The sequence below is a fragment of the Rana temporaria genome, chromosome 4, assembly GCF_905171775.1.
Source record: "Rana temporaria chromosome 4, aRanTem1.1, whole genome shotgun sequence".
Taxonomy (NCBI): Eukaryota; Metazoa; Chordata; class Amphibia; order Anura; family Ranidae; genus Rana; species Rana temporaria.
In genome coordinates, this window is record NC_053492.1 from 385736526 (window position 1) to 385763943 (window position 27418).

The 27418-nt window shown below is 42.6% G+C and overlaps 1 protein-coding gene across 1 annotated transcript in view; it reads right to left on the reverse strand.

Moving 5' to 3' along the window:
* Positions 1-27418, reverse strand: part of TMEM87B (transmembrane protein 87B) — a 76826-nt gene that overhangs the window by 18204 nt on the left and 31204 nt on the right. Inside the window, exons 6-14 of the mRNA XM_040351084.1 lie at positions 25094-25138; positions 23581-23671; positions 19151-19212; positions 15440-15623; positions 15257-15356; positions 10038-10131; positions 7346-7417; positions 4237-4345; positions 4100-4158 (exon numbers count right to left, since the gene is read on the reverse strand). Of these exons, the coding sequence (XP_040207018.1) occupies positions 4100-4158; positions 4237-4345; positions 7346-7417; positions 10038-10131; positions 15257-15356; positions 15440-15623; positions 19151-19212; positions 23581-23671; positions 25094-25138 (816 nt within the window). The remainder of the gene's footprint in view (positions 1-4099; positions 4159-4236; positions 4346-7345; positions 7418-10037; positions 10132-15256; positions 15357-15439; positions 15624-19150; positions 19213-23580; positions 23672-25093; positions 25139-27418) is intronic.

The window sequence follows — 27418 nt, forward strand, 5'->3', positions numbered from 1 at the left end:
TGTTCAGCATACAAAGACCAAAAAAAAAAAAAACATTTTATTTTACATTGCCTTGCAGCATAAAAAAAAAAAAAAAAGTATATTCTTTTGTAACTTGAAGACATTCATTTATTATTTTATTAAGCTCCAAGTACAAAGAGCACTGATTTGCAGTTACCCATACATATCGAAAAGATCTTTATCATTTTACAATATACAACAATAAGATTATGTTAAAAGACAAAATTGTATCTGCTTATATCCCATCCTGGTTTCGTCCTCCGCTCACCATCAACATTGCTAATTACATTTTTAAATTAAACCAAAATTTCATTACAGAACATACAGTCATGGCCAAAAATATTGGCACCCCTGCATTTCTGTAAGATAATGCACCACTTTGCCCAGAAAATGATTGCAATTACAAATGTTTAGGCATTCTAGTGTTTATTTTATTTATTTTGTTTGTATTATTAGGACACAAAAAAGTGGAGAGGCAAAAATAATAATAATAAAAAAAAAAAAGTCAAAATCTGACACATTCCACGCAAAACAATTTGGACCAGACAAAATGGTCACCCTCAATTTTATATTTGGTAGCACACCCCTTGGAAAAAAACAACTGAAATCAAATCACTTCCTCTGATTATCAATGGGTTTCTTGCACCTCTCTACTGAAATTTTGACAACTGCTTCAGGTCTCTCAGTTCCTTTTCCCAACTGCTGTTTTGAGATCTCTCCACAGGTGCTCTACGGCAGGGGTCGTGAACCCCTGGGCCGCGGCCCTTCTGCAGCCGGGCCGCGGGTGGCCGACAAGAGATATGCTGGGCTGCCGGCATGAGGATGGGTGGATGGGAGAAGCGAGCGGGCAAGCCCCCACATCACCGCTCTTCCGCCCTCAAAGCCAGTGCTCTGTCTCAGTGTCGGAGGTGCAGCGGGGAGCAAAGAGATGACATCTGCACACCACTCTCCAGCGGCTCCTCGCTGTGAGAAAAAAAACATAGATTCCTTGTTCAGCGGCGCAGATTGCCTGCCCCCCCGGACAGCTAATCAGGAATGACAGAAAGGTGGAGCCAGACAGTGACAGCCGAAGGAGTCCAGGACCCTCCCTCTGCAAGGAGAGACTGGCTGCAGCATGAGGAGGGAGACCCCCTGCTACATCCAGAGGGGCGATCCCACAGAGATGTGACGTCATCGGTGACAGGTGAGCTGTGTGCGGGAGTACACGCAAGTTATGCTGGGATTTGTAGTTCACCCCCTCAGCTGTCTGCCTGACATACCACAAGGGGCGCTCCACTCTCTTCACATCTGGTAACAGGCAACGTGGCAGGTGGTGTGGCAAGTGACATTCCACATCTGGTCACAGGCAACGTGGCAATCCACATCTTTTGACAGGCAACGTGGCAAGTGACAATCCACATCTTGTGGCAGGTGACAGTGGCAAGTGACACGCTCAGGACTCCCACTGATTCTATATTATGGTGAGTTGAACTATTTTATTTATTACTACAATGTAATATAAAAAATGCTCTTCAACCACCCTGACACCATATCAAGCATGGTGCCGTGATGATTGAAGCGTTAACACCAGCCATTGCCCGCAAAAAACTCCTTGCTGGTCAGTTCAATACTCTCTAGTGCTTTGTCTCAAGCCATTTCTGGGTGCTTTTTGATGTGTGCTTTGGGTCATTGTCCCACTTTAAGACCCATTACCTCTGATGGAGACCCAACTTTCTGACACTGGGCCGTGCATTGCACACCAGAATTCTTTGGTAGTCTTTAGATTTCATAATGCCATGCACAAGGTCAAGACATCCAGTGCCTGAAGCAGCAAAGAACCCCCAAAACATCAGTGAACCTCCACCATGGAATACATGGGGTCTGTATTCTTTTCTTTAAAGGCCTCTTTTTTTTCCTGAAAACCGTAGAATGATGGGCTTTAACAAAAAGCTGTAATTTTGTTTGGTCTGTCCACAGCACATATTCCCAAAAAGATTTAGGCTTCCTCAGGTAAATTTTGGCAAACTTCAATCTGGCTAGATGATGGCTAGGTTGAAGTGCCAGCAGAGTGCTAAACATAGCTTCATGAAAATATCATAGGACCCTACAGAATCTTGCCCTAGTACTCTTCTCAAGAAACCTCAGCCCTGACTCAAGCAGTGGGCTGGCTCTTGGTTGTTTCTTAGCCCCCATTCACACCTAGGCGTTTTTACGCCTGTAGTGCTACGCCGCTGCCGCCAGAGGGATGAAAACACATGTCCCTCTATGGCAGTGGTTCTCAACCTTTCAAATGCCATGACCCTTTGATAAAATTTCCCAAGTTGAAGGGACCCCTAACAGTAAAATTATTTTCGTAGGGTGGGTTGTCAGCACAGAAAGCAAGACAAGTAATTTGCGCCCCTAACCCGCTGACATTTAGCGCTCCCTCAGTCCCTTCCACTCGTACAGTATTTAAAACCCCTTATGATGCATTTTAGGACGTACCACTCTTTCTCTTTGTTCTTCTTTCTTTCCCTTTTATCTCTCTCTATCCTAATTTCTTGTTTTTTTTCCCCCCATTCCTCTCTCTAGCCATCTTTCTTGTTCTTTCTCTTCCTTTTTCTTTGTTCCTCCCCCTCTTTTCCTCTCCCTTCCATGTATTCTCTATTGTTATTCCTTCTCTTACTCCTTGGTGGAGGGGGGGTGCGGGGAATGGGATGAGTGGCAGTGCTGGGGAGAGTTCTGATCAGCCAACTTAGGTGCTCTTGATCAAGGTCATCTGCTGATCTGAGAACTGTAGTGGGGACTTTTAATCATTAGTAGTGTTACTCAATGTGTCTCCGTATTCACTGTGTCTCTGACTTTGTGGTGTCTCGTAGCAGTGACACCTCTACCGAAATCAGGAGATAGGGTCTCCTCCAGCCCTTCCTACTTCACATTCCTTACCAGTCATCTGACCTCTAGTCTCTGCCCCCCAGCCATGCTGTGAACTGAATGGGCGGCTGCAAAGAGGCTGGATGACCGCGGGCTCCAGGGACAGCTCTGCTTTGCCACCGAAAAAAGGCTGGGTGAAAGGTGCGGGCTTCAGGAATAGCCCAAGATTTGGTGACCCCTGGCAAATCTTCATTCGACCCCCGAGGGGGTCCCGACCCCCAGGTTGAGAACCACTGCTCTATGGAGATGGTTCACATCTCCACGCTGAACGCCAGATGCCTGCCGCCTGAAAAAAGGTCCCGGACTTTTTTTTTCAGGCGGCTTTCGGCGTTCGGCTAGGAGATGGCAACCATCTCCATAGAGGGGGTCAATCTGGGGCACATCTAGGCGGACAATACCGGCGTTTTGTCGCCGCAAATTGCGGTACAAAACGCCGCCATTTGTACCGCGATTTGCGGCGACAAAACGCTGCGAATTTGTCTGCCTAGGTGTGAATGGAGCCTCAGACAGTTTCAAACTTCTATTTACCAGCGGGTGTCAGTCTGGACTAGGGGCGTACTAAGGCAGACTGCATTTGTATACAGACCACCCTATATAATGCTGAGCCTCAATGATTGAAAGACCTAAAATCCAAAAAAACACAAAGTGTGGGACTGGGACAGTAGGCCAGGGAAGAAAAGTGCTAGATGATGCTGTACCTCTTACAGACAGGAAATGAGGCAGGCTCTATCTGACTTGCTGCAGGTTTTTAATGCACACTGCGAGAAGCTTGTGGTGCTCAGTTAAATGAAAAGTAAGCCATTTCAGTTAAGGAGAGGAGTCGATACAACCGATCAAAACTAAAGGCAAGGCTGGAGTTCAGCTTTAATAAGGCTTATGGGGGTTATTTACGAAAGGAAAATCCTCTTTGCACTACAAGTGCATTGAAAGTGCACTTGTAAAGTGCAGTCACTTTAGATCTGAGGGGAAGATCTGAAATGAGGGGAAGCTCTGCTGATTTTATCATCTAATCATGTGCAAGCTAAAACTATGTTTTTTTTATTTTCCTTGCATGTCCCCCTCAGATTTACAGCGACTGCACTTTCAAGTGCACTTGTAGTGCAAAGTGGATTTGCCTTTTGTAAATAACCCCCAAAGTGTTGCATCCCATAGAATATGTCAGAATGACTATAAAGACAATATAGAAAAATATACTTATAATACTTACAGATGGACATGGTGCCAGTCTGAACTTTTTTGTTGTCCATGCCATAAAGATCACAGATGCTTAGAAGAAAAGAGAACGCACATTACAACATGATCTTTGCAATAAACTGACTAAAGGAAAATGGGGTTTAAACTTACCTAATATGGCAAAAATTTGTGTATTTGTAAAATGTCTGTATAGTGAGTATTTCACTGTGTTTTTTCTTAACTTCAGTGTCTTCATTGTTTGAGCCAAGCTTACAAATATGTATGGAGCAGCTAAGGAGAACACTAAAGGAATTTATATGGTCTAACTACAAAGAAGCAGCAAGCACAGACAGGAAATTCATACCTCTTAGAAAATAGCACTCTTCCCACATTAGGATGGAGCTCAAAGATCTGCACGCAAGTTAATGCAATAAAATGCCAGAATCAAGAGAATGCATTTTTAACCCCTTAACCACTTCAATACGGGGCACTTTCACCCCCTTCCTGCCCAGGCCAAATTTTTAGCTTTCAGCGCGGTCACGCGTTGAATGACAATTGCGCAGTCATGCAATGCTGTACCCAAACAAAGGTTTTAGAATTATTATTTTTTTTAAAAACAGAGCTTTCTATTGGTGGTATTTAAATCACAACTGAGTTTATTTTTTGCTAAACAAATTAAAAAAAGAAGACCAAAAATGTTGGGAAATAAATAAATAAAAATAAGTTTCTTTGTTTCGGTTACAATTTTTTGTAAATAAGCAATTTTTCTCCCTCACTGATGTGTGCTGATGAGGCTGCACCGACGGACGCTGATAGGCGGCACGTATATGCAGCACTGATGGGCAGCCTTTATGGGCACTGATAAGGAGACACTGACAGGCATCACTGATGGGCACTGGCAGGCATCGCTGAACTGATAATCACAATAGAAAAACCCTGAGAGGAAAAGGGGGGGTGAACTCGCCCCCACACGTAGATGCCAGTGAGAATCAAAGTCACATGTCTTGAGTCACTTCTCCTATATATTTTTGTTACACTCCTGGCGTTGCTCCTATAATTATCCCCTAGTACCCTTGGTTTACACTGCCTGTTGCGACTAAGATTTTCTGTAAGTATAAGATTCTGTTTGTTGACATTATGATTAATCTATATTGGCCTTATTGGCTTGGTTTATCAATATGATTTCCATATCATAAAAAACTTTTTTTCTTTTGTACTAGTGAATTTTTTTTTATATACAATTTATCTACGCCCCCATAGTGTTTTCTGTAGGCACCTTTGTAGCCGTCGCTGACATTTGGTCATTCCCCTCTCTTGGTGATCTTTGGCTCTCCTTCTGCGATTGAGCTTTTGCCTTTTATGCGTTTGATTTGCATATATACACAGACAATGAATGTTACGATTGTAAAAATGTATGTCTACTTTATTAATATCTCCTCTCTCTATATAGAATACTTAACAAAGGCTTTTTGAAGAAGTGTAAGGATACGCAAAACATGTCAAGCTAACTCAGTATTCGTTCCAACCTACATGCAAGTCTAGTGGTTATATAATTCCCTCAGCCCCGCAGCTACCGATATTCAGTAGCAAACTAGACTTAAACCTGGCCTTGACATATATCCCTATACAGGGCTGTTTGCGGCCGATTTTTGGATTATCGGCAAAACAAAGGCATGGTGTAGGGCCATTGGAAGCACAACTTCAATAGAGATACTTTCGATCATCGCATCAGTATCCACTGTTCATCTAGCCGACGCTGGTCTGGCACATTTTGGAAGCCCACCTCACACCATTGCATACCCCAACCGCCTATTTTTACCTACACCAGGACTGCAGGTGTTTTCAATTGATAAGCACTTTTACGCATGATAAATTAATCAACAATATAGCCTGAAGATTTCCTTAATAAGGAGGGTTATGAAGTACTCTTTTTCAATGAACATCTGCAGGGATATATATCGCCCAGGGGTTTTGTCTACATAGTATCAGCCTTAATTACACATCTGTTATTCCTCATTATCCCCCGCGGGGACGCACTGGGTTGGTTTTCCCACTATTTATCTGATTATTTCACAATACTTACGGTGGATTACAGTTTGGGAGCCCCCAGCAAGTGCGGACATTTAGGCATCCGGACTGTATCTGTTTATTATTTGTTTAATGTTTGTCTATGTCTTTGTGTGTTTTTTGTCTGTGCATACACATTAAGCCTAGGCTTCCTGGCACTACACTGGCCGGCATTTAATAACAGCAGCTAGTTTTTACATTTGGAATTAATGTGACATTAGTTATTGTGAAATTTGAGAATCTAATAAATTGTTATTTTTTGATATATATCCTAGACCTAGTCATTGTCCATTACAGCCTATAGTAGCCCTCTATGTCACCAGGAGCACTCTGATCCTTAGAGTTTCCCAAAGTGATACAATCCCACTTTCTGCATGATAATCAATCCCCCCGTCAGGAAAGCCACTTTTTGGCTCTCCTCAAGGACTGTCGGCGCGAGTAGAGAAATGCCAATAACCAGCACTTCCTATTTACACTAATCACTTGGTAAAGAGCCTCTCGTTCTGAAGGCCGTCCAGTCAGAACAATGAAATCACTGCCTGGCAAGTGGTTAAAAATAGTCAGTATGCAAATATGTAGCAGCAAAGTGGTGGGCTTTAATGTCAAACTGACGCAAAGGTGTGCAGCCCGAGCCTCTGGTTTGTCCTTGGTAGTGTACTCTCGGGGCCACAGCACTGACTGCACTGTCACCGACAGTGTTTTACCAGCAGGATCCTGATCATTGTGACAAGCTCATGAGGATAATCACATGATCTGGAAGATCACCTCCCAGCGTTAACAACCCCCTATAGGGCTGGCTTTTACTGGCTAGAAAGGTCGATAAAGAAAACCTGTACTGGGAACCCTGTACTGTCACACGTTATTTGCGCAGCGGTCTTTCAAGCGCATTTTCCTGGGGATGCGCCGGCTGGTGGGACGGGAGGCTCGGGAAGAGCGGTGAAAGATGTCCGGAGTGGGGGGTAATGTCCCCTCCTGCTCCTCAGGATAACAGCCAAGCAGCTTTTAGCTGCATTGGTTGTTATAATTAAACAGCCGACCTCCCGCTCTAAAAAAACAGTACCGGGGTGATGCCTGCACCTCGGTATAACCCTTACAAGCCATTAATGCAAATTTGCGTATGGTCGGCGTGAAGGAGTTAGGGGACAGAATTATTAAAATTAACTGTATTTACTTCCTTTCTAGAATATATGTGATATTTCCTATTAAAGGATATCCACCAGCACAGTGCCGAGTCCAGAAGAGCCAGTGGGATGCTTGCCAGTAAAACCAAGTCGGATTCCTTTGTCTGCAACAAAAAGAAAATACAGTGAAGCCCATTAGTATTTTATATCTTCAAACGAATTATGGATTTTTCTGCTCACCAATTAATGGTACTCGATCTTTAGAAATGAATTAAAAGTCTGCTAATCCTTGAAAATCTGACAGACATTCATGGAATAAGCAGAATTAGTGGTTTCAATCAACCACAAGGAGATGCGATCAAAAATGCCACAATGGACTTTTTTTATGGATTTAAAAAAAAAGGGGGGGGGGAATCCAATTTCTTGTCACAAAATGCAATTTTTTTATGGCTTTGATCAATTTTTTTAAAAAAAAACTAATAAATTCTATCAATTTATAGCCCAACTTGTTTGAACGACTGCATGTATTGGATTCAACTCATGGGTGGTAAAGCATGTTTTCAGGCAACCACCTTTAATACTATGTTCGATTCTCAGTCAATAAAAAGTGGTTGACATTGCCTGAAAATTTCCATATACATGGCTAGCTTTACCGTTGCTTATTGCAACCCATTGATGTTCAGCTGCCCTCTAGTCTTCTCTTGGTGACCAAGTAGATGGCGCCCCTACAGAATCTAAAAACCAAATATCCGTTTATCTCACCAGTACATCTTCATCCTGGTGCTCCACAAGAGAAGTACAGCCAAACGAGCTTTGGCTGTACTTTTCTTTTAACCACTTCGTTACTGAGCCTGTTTTTCAGATTCAGTGTTTACGAGACTAAAACAGTTTTTTTTGCTAGAATATTACTTAAAACCCCCAAACATTATATATATATTTTTTTCTAACACCCTAGAGAAAAAAATGGCAGTCATTGCAATACTTTTTGTCACACCGTATTTGCGCAGCGGTCTTACAAGCGCACTTTTTTTGGGAAAAAAAACACTTTTTTGAATTAAAAAATAAAACAATACATTTTTCCCAATTTTTTTATATATTGTGAAAGATAATGTTACGCCGAGTAAAATGATACCCAACATGTCATGCTTAAAAATTGCACCTGCTCGTGGCATGGCGTCAAACTTTCACCCTTAAAAATCTCGATAGGCGACGTTTAAAAAATTCTACAGGTTGCATTTTTTGAGCTACAGAGTATCACTTTTATTCCTATTATAAGGAATGTAAACATCCCTTGTAATAGAAAAAAGCATGACAGGTCCTCTTAAATATGAGATCTGGGGTCAAAAAGACCTCAGATCTCATATTTAGACTAAAATGCAAGAAAACATTTTTTTTTTGGAAATGTCATTTTTTCAAATGACAAAAAAAAAAATTTTGCTTTAAGACGCTGGGCGGGACTGACGTTTTGACGTCACTTCCGCCCAGCAGAGCTATTGGGGACGGGTGAAGGAGATTTTTCCTTCACTCGTAACCCTGCTCAGCTGCCGAACGGTCCCGATCTCCTCCGCCGCTACCGACGGCTACGGTAAGCGGCGGAGGGCGCGGGACAGCGGCGGGAGGGGGGGGCCCTCTCCCGCCACCGATAACGGCGATCTCGCGGCGAATCCGCCGCGGAGACCGCCGTTATCGTGTACAGGACCGTCGGCACTAAAGATGGATACCTCAGTTGTGGCAGCAGCTGCTGCCGTTACTGAGATATCCATCTTTAAAAACAGGACGTCTTTTGACTATGGGCTGGAAACCAAGTGGTTAAAGGGGTTGTAAAGGTTCGTCTTTTATTTTCTAAATTTAAGCTAGTGCATTGTTGGTTCACTTACCTTTTCCTTTGATTTCCCTTCTAAATGTTTTTTTTTTTTGGTTTGAATTTCTCACTTCCTGTTTCTCCTCAGTAAGCTTTCCACCATCATCCGAGCGGTGGAAAGTAATTTAGAACAGCTTACTGAGGAGGAACAGGAAGTGAGAATTTCAGACAAAGAAACCATTTAGAAGGGATATCAAAGTATTTAGAAAAGAAAAAACAAACCTTTACAACCCCTTTAAGTATGAGGGAACATGTGGTCTGTCAATATCACTATTTTTGCTCCAAACTTCTAATTTGGATTCCCAAATACGTGCTCCTCCAATTGTGTAAACTTCTTGCATCCAAACTCACATTTTAAAAGCTGAATGCAAAGAAAAAAAAAAGCTGTGAAACTCCAAAAGGTTACCTACAGCTGGCTCTGAGAAAGACATCTGGCACAGCAGAACATCCATACCAATATAACTATACAAGGGGCCTTACATCACCCATCATTAACCAACTCCTCCACTCCAGGGTAAATAAAACTAGGACTTGTATCCATCTACCATTTATGAAATAATAAGGTCTCTTTGTGCTGCCAACAGCGCCAGATTTGTTAAATTTTATACAAGGTTAGAAGATTTAGGCCCCTTTCACACTTGTGCGACTTGTCCTACAACTTGGGACTGCAAAGTTGCACGACAAGTCGTACCCCATGATTTTCAACGAGTATCATTCATACCTGTGCGACTTCAAAGTAGTCCCTGCACTACTTTGGTCCGACTCATGCGACTTGAGGTTAATAGACCTCAACATTACACAGGCATTGATCCAAATCCTGGAAAAATTGTGCGACTTTCAGGTCGCACAAATGTGAAAAGGGCCTTAGTAACATAACCAACTTAATAAACACCATACTAAAGTATATGAACAAATGTTCTTACTCCAATAACTCGCATCACTCCTTCAACTGTGGCGAATATCATATAGAGGACACCCATTCCAACTACACGATGCATCAGCGCTCCCAAGCGTGGCCTGGACAAGAACACAAGGTTTGAGATATTAACATACATAACTTGATCACACTACAATAAGGACTTTCAGCGACTTAAAGGCAAATACAAGAATGTCTAAGCATGTACACAAAAGGCATACAAATAATCTTCTGAGAAAATTGGTAAGCCAATCACACAAGAAGGAAATTATGTTTCTGGGGGGCATTCTGTACACATTCTGCGCACACAACACCTCCAGGTAGCCATATTACAGAGCTGCAAATGGAAAAGGAAAGGTTATTAACATTAGAATATGAATTTCTTTGCAATTGTATATGCTATGCAGAGCTCAAAATTTCAAGTCCTGAGCTACTAGCCAGGCCTTAAGAGTTACAAAAATAAAAATAAATGGTGCAGCGCTAAACAATCATGAATGGTACACTTGTTAAAATACCACAAGGTGATGAATTTTAACCAAGAAAATGGGTAAAATATAATAAATGATAATTATGAAGCAAAAAGCTAAATAAAGTGATGTGAAAGTCAATATATAATAAACACAAGGTGAATTGATTCTTCCCAAAGGGTGACACTGAATGCAGGAATAACAAGTTGACTGTTGAAATCACGAAAACTTCATATGGAAAAAAGGTGAGGTACTCGTTCCACAATTGATGGACTCATCTGTTATGCAACAGTGGGTCAGACAGGCTTATGGTCTCAAAGACCTAGATCGATGCAGCAGGGTCTCACTGGTTGCCCAAACGGTCTGGAGAGGTTCTACAAAGGTAGGTCCAGAAGACTGGAATATGGAAACGATACTCCTTCCACTAGCATGTGGATATTGGAATGAATCCATGTGGACTCCAAATGTGACAGGAACAAAAGAAAAAGATGCTCCAAATGGTGCAGGTCATAAAAAAACAATGGCGGTTTATTAAAATAAAATTGTCATACAGAAAATTACACAAAAAAAAAAGTGATCACATGAAAACGCTGGGAATCCTGACGGGAAAATAAAGAGCAGGTTCTTTATTTTCCCGCCAGGATTCCCGGCTGTTTTCCTGACGGGAAAACTTGCTTGGAAGCACACACATGTCTGGTTTTCCCAGCCAAAAGCTCTCCTGGCAGTTTTCCTGCTGGGAAAACCGGTCGGGTGTACGAGGCTTTATACAGAAGAGATATAGATATATAGTTTCTTCATCAAGTTAATCCAATATGTATTCTGCTACATACTTTTGGTAAAACAAATCCCAATCAGCGTACATTGGTTGGTTTGCGCAAAAGTTATAGTCTACAAACTATGGAATAGATTTACGGCATTTTTTATTTTTTACTAGTTGTATACTAGTTGCTTACTAGTACTGATTTTTAGCAGGACTGCGACATTACGGCGGACAAATCGGAGACCTGACACTTTTTTGGGAACCAGTGACATTATTAAAGTGATCAGTTCTAACAATATGCACCGTTACCATTTTATTGACACTGGCAGGGAAGGGGTTAACATCAGTGGCGATCAAAGGGTTAAGACCCGGTTCACACAGGGGCGACCTGTCAGGCGACTCAGCCGCCTGACAAGTCGTGGTCCGCAGTAGTCAATGGAACCGTTCTAATAGGAGCGACGCAAGTCGCTCCGACTTAGAAAAAGGTTCCTGTACGACTTTGGGGGCGATTCGGGGCGACTTGCATTGACTTCAATACAGAAGTCATTTTGCAAGTTGCCTCTCAAGTCGCCTTGAGATCGCCTTGCCGAGTCGCCCCCAAAGTCGTGCCGCCTGTGTGTGAACCGGCTCTAAGTGTGTCCCTAGGAGGTGCTTACTAACTGTGTGGGGGATGCTCTAACTGGATAAAGACAGAGATCTGTGTTCCTGCTTGGCAAAAAATATAAAGTGGCTCTTTACCATTATGGCAGTAACTTTATAAAATTTTGATTGTATATTTTGCGATAGCTTGTTTTCCATTGGTGAAAAAAATAGAGCAGGTTTTAAAATTTTCCTATGGATAAAAAAACGATAGAAAAAAACGATCGTCTGTGTGGAAGTCCATCGGTCAAAAATCCATGCATGCTCAGAATCAAGTCGACGCATGCTCGGAAGCATTGAACTTCATTTTTCTCAGCACGTCGTAGTGTTTTACGTCACCGCGTTGGACACGATCGGATTTTTGACTGATGGTGTGTAGGCAAGACTGATGAAAGTCAGCTTCATCGGATATCCGACAAAAAAATCCATTGGATTAGATTCCATCAGATATCCGATCGTGTGTACAGGGCTTTAGAGTATTTTAACATTCAAGTTTTGCTTGGTTTAAAAAGTTCAAGAGTGAGGCTGATGCGCCCTCTTGTGCTCATCAGCAACAATTGTTTTATTTATTATATACATAATAAACATTAAGAAAACATTGCTAACACCTTAGCAGAATATTTGATCTATTGTTTATTTTTTAGATCACTAGTAGTTCTTGTTCTTCTAATGTATTCCTCCTGCAGTCCAGTTTGCCATCTAGGTGTGGGCGAGGTGCAATAGATTGAGATATTTTCCATTTTTTCTATATATTTCATTTGTGCCGTTTGACACGTTTACCAGAATGAGCAACTGACAATCTAACGCAAGTAAAGGAGTTCTGTTACAAGTCTAGGCAGCCCATTTGCTAATACTTCACTCGCACACTTCAACCTGCGTATAATGTCCCCCCTCTGGCTACCGTGGTTCCTCCCGCTGACCCCTACATACCGTATTTATATTTCTATAACGCGCCCCGGCGTATAGCGCGCACCCCCGAACTTGAAGGAAGATTCATGGGAAAAAAAAAAATACTTACAGTTTGGATGCCCCTCGTCGGTGTCTTGCCCGTCGTCCATCGCGTTCTGCCCGTCGTCCATCGGCGGCCTCGTCCGGTCCGGCGTCCTTCTGCGGCCATCGTGGTGTCCTGCCCGCTCGATCCCCGCTTCCCGCGCTGTGTTTGAACCACTGCGCCGATGTATACCGAGCGCAGTACACTCGTGTATAGTCGGGCAGGCTTGGCTCCTCTCGCGTAAAGGACGTACAGGACGTGACCGCGAGAGGAGCCGAGCCTGCCCGACTATACCCGAGTGTACTGCGCTCGGTATATGTCGGCGCAGTGGTTCAAACACAGCGCGGGAAGTGGGTATGGGCGTATATCGCGCACGCACGATTTTGCCCTGATTTTCAGGGCAAAAAAGTGCGCGATATACACTGATAAATACGGTAATTACTGTGCTCTGTAAAGACTAGGGGTCAGCTGGAGGGATCACGTGGCTAGCAAGGAGAGGGAGAACTCCTTTTTAGACACCCCAAAAGAACCAGATAGAAATGGCAGCAGAACCTCTGCTACCATGTAAAGCAGTGGTCATCAACCCTGTTCTCAGGGCCCACTAACAGGCCAGGTTTTATGTATTAACTTGGGGAGATGCAGACTAGAATACTGCAATCACTGAGCAGCAAATGATATCACCTGGGATGTATTTCAGTTATCTTGCAAACCTGGCCTGTTGGTGGTCCCTGAGGACAGGGATGATAACCACTGCTGTAAAGGACCGGTGACTTTTGAAATTAGCCTCTAAAAAAAAAGGAGCTTATAAGCCTTAAAAAAAAAAGAATAATGACAGGTTTCATAGTATGTGAAATATAAAATATCAATTTATTCACATAACCCGAGATACTTGCTATTGTACTTTGATTTTTTATCTGACATGTGCCATCTATTATTCTTTGTTCTCAGAAATTTTTCATTAAAAAAAGGTGGTTTGTCAAAAAGAGTGCATAAAAAAAAAAAAAAAAGGACTAGGAAAATATTACGGCATTCAATACTGCTCATCTGTGTCTTCAGTTCTCAAAAACCCTTGGCGTGTTAACATTTATACACAAACATTATTAAAAATGCTTTTATCAAGTTCTAGGTTGCTTATGGCTCTTTTAGAAGACACAAGTCCTGGTATAAAAATACTGTCTATAGTAAAAGAGGTCCAATCAAGGAGGTTTAGGTAGAGCCGTGAATGGGTAGCAGCTATAGAAGAACCATATACCCAATTAGAGCAGTTATCTGTTATTAGCATATGTCTCAATATTTCTTTCTTTATTTGTTATTCCTTCCATGTTGTAGTTCTAAAGCTCCTGAGGAAGCGGCTACGATCCGCGAAACTTGTTGAGCAACTTTCATACATGTCAAGTCTCTGACGGTGTTGACCCAGGCCATATCAACCCTATTCGTCATGTCTTTTTGGCGACAGAGTTAACAATCTAAGCGTATATCTGTGAATTCTTCACCTGGTCTTATATTTTGACATTTGTGTGTTTTTATAAGTGTTTTATATATTTTCTTAGATGCATTAGGCATCCTTGAATTGTATTATACTTACAGATTATTAAAAATCTATTTTTTACATTTCTAAGTAGTGCCTACAAAGTCCATCTTTTCTACCATATCTTTTAAACAATTAGAGCAGTGGTCATCAACCCTGTCCTCAGGGCCCACTAACAGGCCAGGTTTGCAAGATAACTGAAATACATCACATGTGATATCATTTGCTGCTCAGTGATTGCAGTATTCTAGTCTGCATCTCCCCAAGGTAATACTTAAAATCTGGCCTGTTAGTGAGTCCTGAGGACAGGGTTGATGACCACTGAATGAGGCTGGGTTCACACTACTACACTACTTTCATCCTACTTTGCTCTGCTACATTGGTCCTACATTGGTCCTACATCCATCCTACTTTCATGAACAGGATACTACTTTGGTCCGACTTCAATGATATTCAATGGGCCTGAAGTAGGATCAATGTAGGACCAAAAGTAGTACAGGGAGCATTTTCAAAGTCGGACCGACTTGTGTAGGACGCTACAAGACGCTCTCATAGGGAAACATTGGACACAGAGCAAAGAGGGATGAAAGTAGTGTAGTAGTGTGAACCCAGCCTCAGAGGACACATGCTAATTAGGAGGCCAATGATGCTACAGACACTGCAGGGAAATATATATTAGTGATGTCATCAACTAACTGGGGTCACTGAAAGAATCCAAACCATTTTCCTGCCCATAAGCCTTCGTTTGCCCCCAAGCTAGAAATGAAGTTGGCAAGTCTTGTTCCCTATTAAATTTACATTCACAAAAAGTAAAAAAAAAAAACAAAAAAAACGCACTTACTTTACTATACCATATCCCAAGCTAACAATGGTGACCAATAATCGAGCCAGGGTTCTTTTGATGGAAGAAACCAACTCCGCAAACACCAACAGACCGGGTGCTGTAAAGAGAAGAGGAGAAGGACATTTAATACCGAGATGATTACATAAATGCAGAATATACTACACTCAATTCAAAACTTACATGACACTCCCGTACTGTTGATATTTTGATATTCAGCATAGAATACTGCTTTTTCCAGCATTCCCAAGAAAATGACAGCAGCAATCCAAAACTGTATCCTTAACAAATCTTTCCAATAGCAGGCAGACCAAACGAACCACATGAGTCCAAAAACTATGTACATTATGCACATCACCATGTAAAACTGTAAAAAAAAAACAACGCATATTAAAAACTTTTTTTATACATTTATATCCACATAACAGTAAGCGGGTCTGTAACTTAACTAAATATAGGGCCAGATCCACATACATGTAGAACGGCGCAGCGTATTAGAGATACACTATGCCGCCGTACCTTACCTGGCGCATTTTCGAATCCTCAGCGATTTTGCGCCGTAAGTTACGGCGGCGTAGTGTATTTCTGGCGGCGGATTTGAAATTGGACGGGTTGGGGGCGGGTTTCATTTAAATGAAGCGCGTCCCCGCGCCAAATGAACTGCGCATGCGTCGTCCCGAAAGTTCCCGCCGTGCATTGCGCTAAATGACGTCGCTAAGACGTAATTTTTTTTAACTTAGACGTGAGTTACGTCCATCCCTATTCACGGACGACTTACGCAAAAAAAATAAAAAATTTAAATTTCGACGCAGGAACTACGGCCATACTTAACATGGCAAGTCTATGTATATGCCGAAAAATACCAGCTTTAACTATACGGCGGAAAAAGCCGACTACAGACGACGTTAGAAAATGCGACGGCCGCGCGTACGTTCGTGGATCGTCGTAAATCGCTAATTTGCATACCCAACACGGAAAACGCCACCCAGCGGACGCCGAAGTATTGCATCTTAGATCCGAAGGCGTACACCTGTCGGATCTAACCCAGAAGCCGTCGTATCTTGGTTTGAGGATTCAAACTAAAGATACGACGTGGGAAATTTGAAAGTACACCGGCGTATCGGTAGATACGCCGGCGTACTTAGTCTGTGGATCTGGCCCATAGACACTGCAACTTTTCTTATGGGGGGTGGGCTTTGGGGCCCATTCACATTACTGAATTGCATTAGTGTGTGCTACATTAGGGCAATCGTTCATTTAAACGGGTCACCTTATGCACCACTAAAAGCAACGCACCCAAAACAGTTCATCTAGTTCAACCAGTCTGTTGGCAAGGTGCGTGTAACGCAAAATGTATTACTGCAATGCAATAGTGTGATTGGGACCTTTGATGCTCCCACTTCTCCCAATGTCATCTAAAATTTAAAAACTAGACTATGCAGCTTTGATGAACATTAGAGATCTATAGTCACAGCATACACGTTCATCACATTCATTTTAAAACATCAGCATTGTAATAGCAATACATACAAATAGTTATTTTACAATCTAATGTAAGCTTAGTTGAAAAATCTCCTTTCCTTTTGTGAGTGGTGCCCCTCTGCCGCCAATCTCTCAGCTTTCAAACTTATATGTGCTTACCAAAATTGGACAAAATAGTTTTTTCTTTAAAGCTAAAGACCAGGCACTACATAAAACAAGCCATATTATACCAAAAACAGCTGTATGGATGGGCCAAAAACAGCAGTGTTATATACAGTTGTGTTCAAAATAATAGCAGTCCAACATCACTAACCAGATCAATCAAGGTTTTTGGTATAAATTATATTTCTACTACACCTACACTATTAGGGCGAGCAGCATCTTGGTTTCAGACCTATAAAATGAACGTTATGGAGTGGCCAGCCCAATCGCCGGACCTTAATACAATAGGAAACTTGTGAGGCGTGCAATCGTCCTGGGTTGGAATACCTGTTCACAGGTTTAAGAAGTTGGTGGACTCCATACAACTAAATATTAGTTTAGCGATTCACAGGAAAGCTAAATCTGCAAGCATTTTTTCGTTTATACAGTAAATGTTTGAGTTTGTAATGAAAAATACAGACACAATTTTTTTGAAAAAAAGCTATAATTTCTTTTTCTTTACTTTCTGTTAAAGTGGATGTAAACCCAAAATCCAGCGCTGAGCAATCCTCCTTTTATTGTTCAGTGAAATAAAACAGACTTCCAGATAAAGACCAAAGTCCTTGCTAGAGTGACAGGTTATTTACATATCTCATGCACTAGCTTGCAGACAAGCACAGCTTCTTGTCTATGTATATTCTGATGGCTGTTTACACTGAACTGTGAATCACCCCATATTTTGAAAACATTTAATCAAAACACAGGAAAGACAGCCAATCCTGGGAGAGCTGTATGGGAGAGGAGAGCAGGAGAGGGGAGGGGAATGTGAATTGTGCACTTTACAGAAGCTGTGCTTGTCTGCAAGCTAGTGCACAAGATATGTAAATAACCTGTCACTCAAGCAAGGACTTTGGTCTTTATCTGGAAGTCTGTTTTATTTCACTGAACAATAAAAAGAGGATTGCTCAGCGCTGGATTAACTCTGTGTGGCAAGACTGGGCACAGATGATAGGAAATCGTATTCTCTACATTGTGACATAAAAAAAAATGTGTCTGTATTTTTCATTACAAACTCAAACATTTACTGTAAAAACTGAAAAATGCTTGCAGATTTAGCTTTAAAAACATCCACTTTAAGTAATAACTAATTTTAATTATTTTCTTCAGGTTTTTATTTGGAATAGACAGCGCAGTGCTCCCAATTCATAAAAGCTATAAGAAGGATTTTGCGCTTAACTCACTTTTTTACACACACTGCTATAATATCGAACACAACTGTTTGGCGGATCAAATGAAAAACGGACAGGCGGTCTGTTTTCATCTGATCTCCCCATAGAGGAGAGCGGGGCTCTGACAGGTCTGTCTCAGCACAGTGAGCAGAAACAGGCCCGTCATCTGCCTGCTCAGTTGCGATCAGTGGATCGATCCCCTGCTGAGCAAGCGGACAAGCCCGTGTGAAAGGACCCTGATTTTCCGACAACAAATGTGTGATGGCAGGGTTTTGTCAAAAAATCTGACCGTTTGTATGCTCCATCGGACAATTGTTGTCAGAATTTCCGACAACAAATGTTTTATAGCATGCTTTCAAATTTTCCGACAACAAATGTGTCTTGTCGGATTATCCGATCGTGTGTACACAAGTCCATCGAAAAAAAAAATCCAAAGTGCAAACATGCATGCTCCGAACCGATGCCAACCATAGCACAACATTAGCAGAAGTTTCCCAATGGGTGGCGCTACAGAGCTGAAAAACCATGTCGTTTTGTGTTTGTTGGCTGAAAAAGTTCTGCCGTCTGTATGCATACCAAGTTCACGGCCAACACCCTTCGCAAAAAAATTCCACGGATTTGTCAGATAGAAATCCGATTGTGTGTATGAGGCTTTAAAGTGCTTGCTGCCCCAACATTTCATATTCCTGATATGTGCCTGCTGTACCATGTACTTGTATGAAAACGTATCCTGTTCTCTTTATATTGCTTCCTTTGTGTGAAATCCCTGATGTTCCTGCCAGTTTCTCTGCTTTCCTATTAAAAACTGACCACACCAAGCAGGAGAGCACAGCGTGGTTAGTTCTCTAGCTGTGATGGGAACTCAGCCTGCTCTGCTCTAAATGAGCAGGCTTGTCCCGACACATCCCCCCTGCACAGCCATTCATTGAGAAGTTCCGTGTACCGCTGTTTCTATTTTCCAGAAGGTCCAGTTAAACGGTTTTCTATTACATAGTCTATAATCTTGCCATGGCATTTCCAATAAATCAGCATACATACTTACAATCATTAATGGCCAATCTGATGCAGAAATGTACCCATGAGGACCTTCCATTGAGGTATAAACTGTTCAGGAATAAAACAGAAAAAATTTAAATAACAAATCACAAACAAAAATGCTTTGAAAAATGTATAACGGACACTTTGCCAAACAGATGTCATGCAAGTAAAAATGCACATAGGAAGATCATTAGCAATATAAAATAAAAAAAAGACTAGCAGGCTGACAGCGAATATACGCCCATGCAGCATTTTACAATCCAACGTTTTAGGAATCTTGGGCCATATTCTGAGTATAGTTACGATGGAGTATCTCAGGATACTCCATCGTATCTCTCGTTTTTGGCCCGTGTATCTATGCGAGTGATTCTTAGAATCATTTTCGCATAGATACGCTGAAGATCCGACATGTGTAAGTCACTTACACTGTCGGATCTTAAATGCAATTACTCCGCCGGCCGCTAGGTGGCATTTACGTTCAGGTCTCATTTGTTTATGCAAATGAGCCTGATACGCCGATTCCCGAACGAATTTGCGTCGCGTAACCGTCGCTTACGTCGTTTGCGTAGGCGTAAGGTTACCCCTGCTATATGAGGGGTAACCTTACGCCATTCCCACGTAGGCCATGTTAAGTATAGCGTCGGGTCCGCGTCGTGTTTTCCTGTCGTTTTACCAACTCGTTCTTGAATACGACTTTACGTCAATGACGCACACGTCGGCGTCATTGACGTTTTACGCCGAGAACTGGAGCATGCGCACTGGGCTATTTTAAGCCCGGCGCATGCGCAGTTCGTTAGAATCGGGGGCGCGCTTAATTTAAATAGAAGCCGCCCCCTTGGATTTACGTGGGGATACGCCGAGCCAAATACACTACGCCGCCCCAAACTACGGAGCAAGTGTTTGGGGAATACAGCACTTGCTCCTGTAGGTTGGGGCGGCGGAGTGTAAATGGCTTACACGCCGCCCGCCTACTTTCTTCAAGAATATGGCCCCTTGTCATTTAAAAAGGATTTCAGAAATAAAGACCTTTTGGTAAGAGTGCGGAGAAAGGTTTTTATTTCTGCCTTCTGGGAGCTCTGTCCTTCGTTTTGCTACACGGGTTACTAACAAAGAACAACCAAATGTTGTTGTTGTTGCACCAAATGTATATTTCCTGTAATTGTTAAACCCCATGTGGAGGTTACGCAGTCTGGCTGACCTCCTGGACTTGCCTTGCTTCCTACTTGGGGGGGCGTTATCCCACTCTACTCTACCTCACCTTTTCACCAACTACCATTACCCTCCAGCTGCTTATCTTTCCTTTTACACCCCCTCTCATCTCCCGTCTCTTCTTTTTCCCCTCCCAATCCTTTCCCCCTCTTCCCCTAAGAGATGTCCGATCGTCTACCCTTTCCCCATTTGTACGACCCGCCCTTCCCCGACTGTTTTGATCAGATACTGTGAATATCTAAATGTACATAACCCGCCTCGTGAGTCCCATGTCTGGGCCTGTTGGCCATCGGGATGCTCTGCCCCCGAACAGCTGTGAAAGAAGAAAACGTTTATTGGATGAGATAGCTTTGTATACATTTCTGTAGGTTTTGGGTCATGCAAGCCATAATCCGAATGCCTCCCCGGCCTCGTACATAGACATTTTGACACCATTTTGCTTTGCCTTATTTACTGTATATAGCCGGGATATCTGTTAGGGCCCTTTTACACGGGGCGGATCAGTAATGATCTGCCTCCGTGTGTCCGTAAGCTCAGCGGGGATCGCTCTGTTGATCCCCACTGAGCCGGCGGCTGACAGGGCGGTCCCCTCACACTGTGCAGGGACCGCCCAGTCTTTTCTCCGCTCTCCCCTATGGGGGGGGGGGGGGGATCGGATGATCACAGACCGTGTGTCCGTGTTCATCCGATCCGATGACGAAAGAAAAAAATAGGACATCCTTCCGTCTGCAAAATTGGATCTTTGTGGAGGCGGGTGATTACGGGTGTCAGCAGATGTTTATCCGCTGACAACCGCAATCACATAGGGACCAATGTATGTCCCTCTTTCATCTGCAAACGGATGGATGAAAAAGCGGACATACGGTCCGCACGTCTGAAAGGGGCCTTATGCTTACCACATCATATGACCCCTTTTGATCCTACTGCCATAGGATCATGGCAATCTGTATTGATTGTTAATTGCACTATCTTTGAAAATAAAAGAATTATAAAAAAAAAAAAAAAAAACCATGAGATCACATTTCAAAAGAGCACTACCTAATAATAAGCAACAGAACAATGAGGGAAATTACAGATATAAGGATGAATACTTGAACTATAAATGGTGCATTATAAAAAGGAATCTAGGGCCAGATTCACGTACAGCGGGCGCAGCGTAACGCAACCGGTTTACGTTACACCGCCGCAATTTTTCCGATTTAGTGCCCGATCCACAAAGCACTTACCTGGAAATTTGCGGCGGTATATCGTAAACAGGTCCGGCGCAAGGCGGTCCAATTCAAATGGGGCGGGTACCATTTAAATTAGGCGCGCTACCGCGCCGGACGTACTGCGCATGCTCCCGTTGCAAATTTCCCGACGTGCTTTGCGCAAAATTACGACGCTCTGACGTTTTGTGAATCACGACGTGAAAAAAGATTTACGCCGGGAAAAATAAAAGATTTAAAAAAAATTCAAAAGCGACGCGGGAAAGACAGGCATACTTTAACATGGTGGAGTACTTTGACACCATGTTAAAGGTGCACTATCTTTGCGACGGAAATCTAACACTTGCGACGCCGTAATAACGGGAAAAATCTTCGTGGATCGCCGTAACTCCTAATTTGCATACCCGACGCTGGTTTACGACGCGAACTCCCCCCAACGGCGGCCGCGGTACTGCATCCTAAGATCCGACAGTGTAAAACAATTACACCTGTCGGATCTTCTGGCTATCTATGCGTAACTGATTCTATGAATCAGTCGCATAGATAGAAACAGAGATACGACGGCGCATCAGGAGAAACACCGTCGTATCTCTTTGGTGAATCTGGCCCATAAATCCTATGATCAATTTAAAGTGGATGCAAACCCGAAAATTTGTATTTCTTTTTTTTGATGTCACAATGTAGAGTAAAAGATTTCTTATCATCTGTGCCCAGTCTTGCCACACAGAGTTAATCCAGCTCTGAGCAATCCTCTTTTATTGTTCAGTGAAATAAAACAGACTTGCAGAGAAAAATCTTAGGCTGCATTCACACCTGAGCGTTTTGTAGCCTGAAGCTATAAAACGCTAGAGGGGAAAAAATACATTATTTTCAATGGAGATGGTTCACATCTCCACTCCAAAACGCCTGAAGCCGAACGCCTGAAGCTCAAACAAGTTCTGGACCCTTTTTTTTTGCGCAAATCGGGCTGATTTGGGCATTTCTGAACGTTTGTATTCCCATAGAAACGAATGGAAACGCTCGATTCAAGCGTCTAGCGTGACAACAAGCGCTTCTACGGGCGTTTTGTCGCTTTAATCTGTTCTGTGAAATAGAACATTTACCCAGGAAGAAGATAAAAAAAAAAAAAATCTACAAACATAGCAACAAATGATGAAAGAGATGATAATTTTTCCTATTGGCTAAAATAAAAAACGACGAAGTTCAAAAACGTCGGACAACACTGTATGCAAACGCGTGAATACGCGCAACAAAACGACCGACAACGCTACGCTCAGGTGTGAATGCAGCCTTAGTCCGTTCTGCCCCCTTGCTGTGAGTGATAGGTTTTTTACATATCTCATGCACTAGCTTGGAGACAGGCATTATTTTTTAATTCCCACCCCCACTCCTTTTCTGAAGTCATGTGGTTACTTTTCTGGATTTTGACTGAATGTTAGTGATTATAGCAGAATTCAGTGTAAGGAATAACCAGGAGAAAATTCATGTTGACAAGGGGAGTGTAGAGGTGGGCGGGGAGTCTACCGACATCACGACTCCACCCACCGAGCTCCCGAAAACAGATCCACCCACAGAATCTGCAGTTTTTCAGTTCTTAGACAGAGGGGAAACATTTGACAGGTAAGGATACATGCAGGAGGCATGTATATCCTTATAGATCAGCACTATGGCAGTAGTTTAGAAAGGATGAGTGGGTTTACATCCACTTTAAGGCTGCATAGTACTGATAGGATCTTACTATAACACATCATTCTAGCAATGATAGTTCCCATGATTTCCATTTTTTTCCGTAAATGTGCATAGTATCAAATAATGTGTGGGGAATATGTGCTAATAATTTGATGGACAGCATACAGTTCATAATTTCCCTCACTGTTCTGTTGCTTATTATTATTATTATTATTATTATTATTATTATTATATGTGTGTTACATTCCTTATACTCAATACCACTGTACAATGAACGTGTATTGAGACTTTTTCTATAATAAACCATTTGTAAACAAAAAAGCACTACCTAATAAACTCCAATCTTCAGCATTCAGCGCCGATTTTAGTGAAACTACAAAAATAAAAGGCCCATCTTGCTGTGTTTGAGCAACATAACCCTGGAACAAAAATACATGAAGTATTAATATTTATGGGAGTCAACTGGACATGAGAGGATAATGAAAACTACAATTAAATTGAAAAAGTCAGAAAATGGAGCAAGCCAATGAAAAACACATGGAAACTGGAAACCACAAGGAGAGACCCACACTCCCTACAGAACCTCAAATCGTGTGCAGAGTGTCCCCAAATAGGATATCTCATCCTTGTGTTCATTTTCTTTGCAAAATCTCTGGTCCATTCATGCCTCCTGTGATTGCCTGAAGTCTGGTCTTATGGGCCCAGATTCTGAAAGGACTTACGACGGCGTGGCGCCATGTACACCGTCGTAAGTCCTAATCCGACCCGTCGTATCTATGCGCCCGATTCTTAGAATCAGTTACGCATAGATATCCATTAGATCCGACAGGCGTAAGTCTTACACCGTCGGACCTTAACTGCATTTTTTTGTTGACCGCTAGGTGGCGCTTCCGTCGAATTCCACGTTGAGTATGCAAATTAGCTATATACGCGAATTCCCGAAAGTACGCGCGGCCGACGCAGTAAAGTTACAACGTTTACGTTAGGCTTTTCCCAGGGTATAGTTGCCCCTGCTATATGAGGCATAAGTGCGGCGTACCAATGTTAAGTATGGCCGTCGTTCCCGCGTCAAAATTTTAAAAAGTTAAGTCGTTTGCGTAAGTCGTCCGTGAATGGGGCTGGACGTCATTTAGGTTCACGTCGAAACCAAGGACGTCCTTGCGACGTACTTTGGAGCAATGCACACTGGGAAATTCCACGGATGGCGCATGCGCCGTTCCGCAAAAACGTCAATCACATCGGGTCACAGTAGTTTTACATAAAACGTGCCCCCCTGATCCAAATTTGAATTAGGCGGGCTTACGCTGGCCGATTTACGCTACGCCGCCGCAACTTACGGAGCAAGTGCTTTGAGAATACAGCACTTGCCCGTCTAAGTGGCGGAGGGGTAACGTAAAGCAGATACGTTACGCCCGCACAAAATTACGCCGCTGGACGAGAATCTGGGCCATGGTGTCTGCTTGACCCCGTGAACCATTATCAATTACAATATATTTTTGGAAGGCTCTAATATTTATTTGGATAGCATCCCCTGAGGAAGCCCCATTTTAGGGCGAAACATGTTGGAAACCACATTATCGTGCTGCACCTTTAAGGACTTTACTGTACGAGTCTTTTCTAATGCAACTGCATTATTTTTATGCATTAATAAAATTTACACTTTTTAATACATTTTTCCTATTGATTTATTATGCACCCAAAAATCCCACAAATCTCCGATATACAAATCAGCATGGCGGTTGTTTTAAACATGAAGCAGCTGGCATTTTGCCGATGAAATCCGTTACACCAACAAGCAAGATCCCCACATACAAGAACATGCATCCCTGTTTTTTCCTTACCTTTGAATTGGAAAAAAAAGGATTGGTCTTAGCATTGGTCTTATTCTAGAAAACAAGAAAAGGGGTACATGTAAAAAAATAAATAATACAAATCCTCCAAGTTTTGTTATAAGCCAGCTTTACTTCTTTTTTTTTTTTGATTTTACTTCTGAGCCGGTGATCTGCCAATATGGTTCCGGCTATCCAGATGGTTCCTGTAAGGACTGCGCATGCGCAATCCTTGCCGAAAGGAAATCTCCAAACATCGGCCGGCATCCAGGGCGACATGGAATTTGAGGAAAGTGGCCAGTCGGCCTCAAGTCCTCGCTTCGCTCGGCCTCCTGGCTCTTTTTTTAACATCCTCCAATCCACGGGGATGTTAAGGAATGAGCCTGGATGCCGGCCGAGGTTCAGAGATTTCCGTCGGCAAGGATTGCGCTTGCGCAGTCCTTACAGGAACCATCTTTATAGGGGAACCAAAACAACAAGTCACCGGCACACGCACTAATTGGGAAACATCAAATTAGAAGCATGTCAACAGAAAAAAAAAAAACATTTCACTGCAGAACGTGTTATCGCCCCCAAAATGTTTATTCTGCAGCAGGACAACTGCCTCAAACATTCATCCAATGTCATTAAGAACCATCTTCAGTCTAAAGAACAGGGAGTGCAGGAAGTGATGGTTTGGCCCCCCGCAGAGCCCTGATCTCTACATTGAGTATCGGATTACATGAAAAGACTTAAGGATTTGAAGCCGCCTACATCCACAGAGGATCTGTGGTTATTTCTCCAAGATGTATGGCACAAGTCACTCGCGTGCATGTGTACCTTGAATAATTGATGCTGTTTTGAAGGGCGGTCGCACCAAATATTAAATTTGGATTCCTCATCTTTTCATTTATTTTACATTTTGTTAAATCGATAAAAATAAAATTAACACCTTTATTTCTGAAAGCATTCTTGCTTTACAGCATTTTTTTTTTACACATGCCTTTGGATACATCTCCAACAAACTACCTACTGAGGAGCAATCAATAAAAAATGATGCAAGGAAGGAGACATCCTGGATTTATACTTTGGATTTTATACTTCTTGGGCCAGATTCACCAAAGAGATACGACGGCGTTTCTCCTGATACGCCGTCGTATCTCTGTTTCTATCTATGCGACTGATTCATAGAATCAGTTACGCATAGATATCCCTAAGATCCAACAGGTGTAATGCCGCGTACACACCATCACTTTATGTGATGAAAAAAAATGACGTTTTTAAAAACGTCACTTTAATTGACTGTGTGTGGGGGAAAACGTTGTTTTATGTCTTGTAAAAAACGACCAAAAAAAATTGAAGCATGCTTCAATTTTATGTGTCGTTTTTCAAAAGTGCACTTTTTACTTCACAGAAATTGACCGTGTGTAGCAAAAAACTTTGTTTTCTAAGATGTTTTTTCATCCACGCATGCCCAGAAGCTACTTATGCAGCAAGCTTCAATGGTAAAACGTGGTGGAACGTAACCTCACTTTGCAAGATCATTGTGAGAAAACGATGGTGTGTAGGCAACTTCGTCTTTGAAAATTGAAGTTTCAAAAACGTCATTTTTTACTTCACAGAAAGTGATGGTGTGTACGCGGCATAATTGTTTTACACTGTCGGATCTTAGGATGCAGTACCGCGGCCGCCGCTGGGGGGAGTTTGCGTCGTAAACCAGCGTCGGGTATGCAAATTAGCAGTTACGGCGATCCACGTCAGATTTTCGCGTTCGCTACGTCGCCGCTAGTCTAGTTTCCCGTTGCAAAGTTAGTCATTATTTGACCTGCCCTAACTTTACACAGCAATCGTATTGCTGTATAAAGTATGGCCGTCGTTCCCGCGTCGAAATTAAAAATTTAACGTCGTTTGCGCAAGACGTCCGGGAATACGGAAGTACGCTACGCACGTCGCCGTTCGAAAAAATGACGTCACAGCGCGCAAAGCACGACGGGAATTGCGAAACTGAGCATGCGCAGTAGGTCCGGCGCGGGAGCGTGCCTAATTTAAATGGCACACGCCCATTTGAATTGGCCCGCCTTGCGCCGGAGTAGGTTTTCATTGCAAGTGCTCTGTGAATCAGGCACTTGCGATGAAAACTTGCGGCGGTGTAACGTTACGCCGCCGCTCACCTACGTGAATATGGCCCCTTGTACCTGGGGTGGCTTCAGTGAAGGATATTGAGATAAAACTGGTATAAGAATATTTCAGCCAGACCCAGTTTATTTCGGATTCTATTAATTTGCAGGGATTTTCTCTTTAGCTCCTGTTTTGGCCACGGGGTAGGAAGCGAGGGTAAATATCTCCAATGAGACACCG